This window comes from Corythoichthys intestinalis, chromosome 16, assembly GCF_030265065.1.
Source record: "Corythoichthys intestinalis isolate RoL2023-P3 chromosome 16, ASM3026506v1, whole genome shotgun sequence".
Taxonomy (NCBI): domain Eukaryota; kingdom Metazoa; phylum Chordata; class Actinopteri; order Syngnathiformes; family Syngnathidae; genus Corythoichthys; species Corythoichthys intestinalis.
Genome location: NC_080410.1, coordinates 24,503,748 through 24,509,761, shown reverse-complemented (window position 1 = coordinate 24,509,761; position 6,014 = coordinate 24,503,748). Strand labels below are relative to the sequence as shown.

Here is a 6,014-nt window from a genome sequence, read left to right as displayed (position 1 = left end):
GTAACATCAAATATTACACAATACACCAAAGTATATCAGTAAGCCGTGTCCTTAAGTCTTTCTGATAGTTTTCCCCTGACCTTTTTACTGCAATAATATAATGAAAACCTGAAATTATGGCTTTTTGTTTAGGTGTGCCACCCCAAGATTTTAAGTAGCCCCATCTGGCCACCCCTTTGAAAATTTTCTGGAGGCGCCACTGATCCACATAAATGTATGTATATTACATTTTGGGTCATGTAAGCCACATTTGTATGCCAGGTCTTTACGGATTTGTTTTTCAATACCAAAAATGGGCACTTTCCTCAAAAAGGGTTATGGACTGCACTGTATCCTATTTGTTTCTGTAGTTCCCTCTTATTTTGACCGTCCTGGACCCCCACGAAAGGGTTATTTCTTGTGACAGACCACTCCTCTTTAGTGCTGACATTTTGAAATTCATTAGTCGTACATTATTCCATATATAGAGAGGGCGTTTCTCCTCCTCCTTCGCTGCCATAAAACACACGAGCGGCGTAACACTTAACATAGTGATTTATTTGAATTCCCACACGTCCAAGAAGAAGGAGAAGGGATGGAGTCCAACCAGGAGAGGTCTCCACCTCCCCTTCCTGACGTCATGCGCCAAAGCTGGAGCTCTTGCACGACTGGATCAGTTCACTACAGCTCGGCTCGGCTCTGACTGTCTCTCTCTATGCACACTGCCAGGGCTGAGCGTGGAGTGTGCAAAGGAGGGACTACACGAGCTGGAGGGGAATAACACTTTGGATTTGGATACACACTGGAAAACTACCAAGCGAGCGGGTTCCTTGTCTCACGCATTGCATACGTCGTTTTCTCCCCCCGTCGCTTGAGGTCGGATTGCGGCGAGAATGGAGCTCCCTGCCGCCGGGGAGCACGTCTTTGCGGTGGAGGGCATCGAAAAGAAGCGCATTCGGAAGGTAAGATGAAGAGGAAAAGGCGCAATTTTTTTCATCATTATTATTTGGATTTAGATTTTTGCAAATGGTGCGTTTAATGCCTCGAGCGTGGAATTATATGTTTTTCCTCTATCAACGCAGGGGAAGATTGAGTACCTGGTCAAGTGGCGGGGATGGTCGCCCAAGTAAGTGTTAAAACGCAACATACGTGCACGGTTTTATTCATTCGTAGTTGATTTCATGCAATTCTGTGCAACTCATACATGGACGCAGTGTGCGCGTGTGTGTGTATGTGGGCATCCGTGGATGCCTTCACTAATTTATGCGAGGGAAAAAGGGAGGGTAGGCACGGCCATGTAATCCCGTTTTAATTATTTCTGCTCTGCCAACGAATTTGAGAGACAGTGCTGCTAAAATGGCCGACTGCGTGTTGACGCGCGCGCACAGCAATCGTTTCCCTCTATTTCGCCTTCATAGTTTGCTCTCAAATGTGCATGGCTGATGGAGATATTCATATTCTAAGCGTATATTAAGTCTAATGTTGTTGCGCTTCCTGATAATGACAGTTGCTTTGGCCCCTCCCTGCAGATACAACACTTGGGAGCCAGAGGAAAACATCCTCGACCCGAGGCTGCTCGTCGCATTTCAATACAGGTGAGACCAAACTGGACTTTGGATGCGAAGGCCGACCGTGACCTTATATGGGCACGGGGGAGGGGCCACACTCCGCGTGCTCTGACACCCCCTTGACCCTTTGGTATCCTGGGAAAAGGCCGATGAGTTTCTTGAGCGAGGATTTGCATGTAGGAGGGGAAACGCGCATTATCGCAATTTTCTGTAATATATTTTTGTAAAAGAATCACTGGGAAAGCTACTTAATTTGATGCAGAATTCATTACGAGTAGGTTTTGCAAGTATTAGTTAACAATGTACGGGGGCAAGATAAAAAAAATGACGTGGCGATTGCCAAAGAACGTGAGTGTGCCTAACTCATTTGGCTGCCTCCCCCAAATGACAGGACGAATATGCAACTATTAATAAGATTCACTCAGTTTATCCCAATATCATCATTTGGAAAGTTAGAGATATACTGTATACATTAGGAGTGTAACGATACATTGATCTGGATCGATACTTTGATCAGCTATGCAACGATCCAATCAAATCAATTGTAACTCAAAACATTGCCCAACATTTTCATCATTTAGTAATGCGGTTTTGTTTTCATTCAGATATCTGAAATGTTTAAAAAAAATAAAATAAAATAAAATAAAAAAGGTGAAAACATCAAAATTGCTACTTATTTTTTATGGGTTTAGCCGAAATGCTACCAATTGTTAAATGTGTGCTCAATATCAAATCAAATCAATCGTAGACTCTTGGATCGAATGGAATCGCAGCAAACTTAATATTAACTTAATGTAATAACTGCAAAGATTGTACTGTTGTCGAAAGAATCAATACAGAGTGTCCATAAAGTCTCTTTACCATTTCAAAAATGTATTAAAAACGCAATTGATTAGATATTTTATTCAGATTTGTTCTATGGTATTCAGAGTTTATTGAAGTTTTTTTTTACCTCTATTAATACACTTCTACATGGGTACCATTAGTTGCACGAAGCACATCAAGACGGTACTCGATTTCTTACCATGTTTGCTGTAGCATAGCCTCATCAATTGTGGCAGTGCCATCAGTAATCCTTCGCTTAAGGTCGGTAATGTCCCTTATCTTTGTTTGATGCACCATATCTTTAGCATAGCCCATAGAAAGAAGTCCAGGGGAGTTATGCCTGGTGAATATGGCGGCCAAGGAATTGGCCCATCCCTTCCAATCCATCGGTCTGGAAATTACTTCTTTCTATGGGGCTATGTTAAAGATATCGCGTATCGAACAACGATAAGGGACATTACTGACCTTAAGCGAAGGATTACTGATGCCATTGCCACAATTGATGAGGCTATGCTACAGCAAACATGGCAAGAAATTGAGTACCGTTTTGATGTGCTTCGTGCAACTAATCGTGCCCACGTAGAAGTGTATTAAAAGAGGCAAAAAAAAAAAAAAAACTTCAATAAACGCTGAATACAATAGAACAAATCTGAATAAAATATGCAATCAATTGAACTTTTAATACATTTTTGAAATGGTAAAGAGACTTTATGGACACCCTGGTATTTCATCTTCATGAAAATTGAACATAATGTGTTTTGGCATTTTCTGCCAATTTGAAATAATGTCCTGATTTTGAATAAGAAATGCAATTAAAAACAAAAAAACATATTAATCATTTTTTTAAAAAGATTATTAGTCGTATGCCATGTAGTATTATAGCTAAAGCTATTGGGAAAGGGCTATATGAATCTGAGTTGAGTAGTGTAATGTGTCATCTAAATATGTAACTACAGTGGTACCTCTACTTACGAAATTAATTGGTTCTGGAAATAGTTTTGTAAACTAAAAATTCCATAAATAGAGACACGTTTTCAATGTAAATGCCCTAATCTGTTCAAAGTCCCCCAAAATTCAGACATAAATCTTATCAAGAATGAAAATGCATCAAAATATGTTACAAATACATATTGCCATTATATTATTGCACAATAAACATTGTGCATAATGTAAAAAAAACAAAGAAAAGAGTACAGAATAAAAGTTAATACACTCACGTAAAGCTGACGGAACACCTCATGGCCCTAGGGGCGAATGAAGAGGAGGCTGGGATACACACATACACATACAGTAGAGGTCCCTTTTAGCCAACTGGATGCCAGGAAGATGCTAGGCAATAGCCAATGGCAAAGCAGCTATAAGTATATTACATTCAGTAAACTCTGGGAGCTGCGAGTAGCAGCCCATACTGTATTTTTGCCATTTGTATCCGGAAATTTCTTTTTTAACAAGAAGCAATATTTTCCCCATTGAGGCATGTCGTAACCTGAAAATTCTGTATGCAGAGACGTTTGTAAGGTAGAGAGGTACAACTGTATATGACATTGTACACTTTGTTGTATTTCTTTTGGGAAATTCGCTGCCAGACACTCCCAGTCAAAACGAATAGAACGTCAATCACCATCAGTGGGAGTGAATGTTAATGAATCCAAATGCGTAAAAACGTCAAAAAACAGAATTAGCATTTTGGATCGGGGTTAATTGACACGCATGCTTGTACACTTTGGCGCTGGCAGGCTGCATGTGTGCGTCTGGCTCCGTCCTGACGGTCATGGAGGGCTGCCTGTGTATGGAATCCTCCCCGCTCCCAGAGGATGGGGGAGGGGAACCCACAAGGGAGCCTGTAATTGCCAAATCTTCTGCGAATAGGGGTCACCTCGTCAGATTTTGCGTTTGGAAATAACCTCTGCACGGTTTAGCACGACAGCCTTGATGTTTTGAACATCAGAAGAACACCCGGTGAGACTCGCGCTAGCCTACCTCCGTTCACCGCCGGTTATTTACGAGTGGGTGATTAGTCAAGGTTTATTCCTGGTAGTAATATTTCATCCAGACCTTGCTAGTACAACCACATTCTCCAGTTTCTGTCCCTGTTCTACTTTTGTCGGCCGTACATCGTGCTGAATTATTAATCGTAGAGGTGTATTTATCCCATTTGCCATGTACCTCATGACCCTAATTACAGTTGTAAGAGGGTATAGTGGAGAAGTGGCAGAAGGGAGGATGTTTGAAAGACAAGCAGAGAGTCTCTTGGCTGTAGCCTTAATTGAATTTCAGCAGGATAATGAGAATACAGACTGGGATGATTACCATGGAGAGCTATGCAAATAAGGACCACAATGCTTTGCAGTGGGTCACGTGTGGGCTTTTCTTAGCTAAATTCTATGTTTTGACCTTGAATAGGTGAAGGGTAATGGGTGGCAATCCTATGCCAGATGCCATTTCTTATTGGATATGAGTTTTAATAAGGCAAGACACGAGAACCCATAATTCTCCTTTGTTTTCACAGGGAGAGGCAGGAGCAGCTGATGGGATATCGCAAACGGGGGCCCAAACCAAAACATCTTCTGCTACAGGTAATTTTCATCAAGCCTCTCTATCAGCAAGAGGCAAGACATGAGAGGAGTGGGGGATGGGGTTCCTGTCAGGTGTTCTCGAGCTGCTGTTATTATGGTCCTGTTATTTTTAGTTTTCCTTCTGACAGAGATGGGAGGGGAGAGAGGTTCTTGATCTTGCATGTCCTTACAGTTTGTTTCCCAAGGTTACGCAAGCGCCTTCTGGGCCAGCTTGTTTTATCCGCATGTATATTATTTCATAGTTGACTCATTGTTTGTTAGATTTCGAGCTAGTGAATTGTCACGTTAAATGTTTCAGAATGTCTGCAACTGGTGCCCTCTTCTGCTTGGGATTTTCTCATTTCCCGGGTTTAATGGAGCTTGTTATGAACCAAATGTGGACATGCAGACTGCTAGCTTTGCAGTGTTACTTCTTAGCCGGAGTCAGGAATCAGAGATGAAGCGTGACATGTCTGCTGGCACTTGTCTGACCTCGGGTCATGGCCAAAGGGTCTTGAGCGTTCCGCGGCAGTGCCCCTTTGAGGGCCTGAAGGGTCAGCCCGTGCTGGAGAAAAAAAAAGGATCGAGTTGGTGGGTGGGAGAGAACTGGTATGGTGCAGTCTTTGTAGTTGACTGGGTCCCATTCAAATATTTTAGCCCTGCAATTATGAATGGAGTCTTCCATAAATACAGGCTGTCCTTTTCCAATGCAAGGAGAAAGACAAAATTAAATCTCTTTTTTTGCTGGCTATTGTGCTGAGGTTGTACATCACCATTAGATTTGTTGCAACATTTCTTAACAACTTAGTAAATCATGCAAGGCCAAACTGTTACTGTGAAAGAAAAACATTGTTTAGTTCTGTATTTGTTTCTATCAAACACAGTCTGCATAGCATAAGCCCTCAGCCAAGCTTTGTATCTCCTGAGCCTACAATATCTTTTGTAGTTTCTAAAGACAAAAATCCCAGTATGTTGCCACTTTTACATAGTAGATAAGTGCTGTCCTAACCAAGCCATGTTGCATGGGCTGTTGAAGCCCGTTCACATTAGAGGCGAAAGGTTTTCCAGTCCAGTGGTTTTGTACACT

At 41.8% G+C, this 6,014-nt stretch overlaps 1 protein-coding gene and 1 long non-coding RNA gene across 2 annotated transcripts in view; one reads left to right on the top strand and one right to left on the bottom strand.

Annotated features, from left to right (window-relative positions):
- The first annotated feature begins 496 nt into the window (after positions 1–496).
- Positions 497–6,014, top strand: part of cbx4 (chromobox homolog 4 (Pc class homolog, Drosophila)) — a 9,072-nt gene continuing 3,554 nt past the window's right edge. The window contains exons 1-4 of the mRNA XM_057817042.1: positions 497–941; positions 1,062–1,105; positions 1,509–1,574; positions 4,882–4,948. Coding sequence (XP_057673025.1) covers positions 873–941; positions 1,062–1,105; positions 1,509–1,574; positions 4,882–4,948 — 246 coding nt within the window. The 5' untranslated portion in view covers positions 497–872. The remainder of the gene's footprint in view (positions 942–1,061; positions 1,106–1,508; positions 1,575–4,881; positions 4,949–6,014) is intronic.
- Positions 3,075–6,014, bottom strand: part of LOC130904341 (uncharacterized) — a 21,059-nt gene continuing 18,119 nt past the window's right edge. The window contains exon 5 of the long non-coding RNA XR_009060836.1: positions 3,075–5,492. This is a non-coding gene — a long non-coding RNA (uncharacterized LOC130904341). The remainder of the gene's footprint in view (positions 5,493–6,014) is intronic.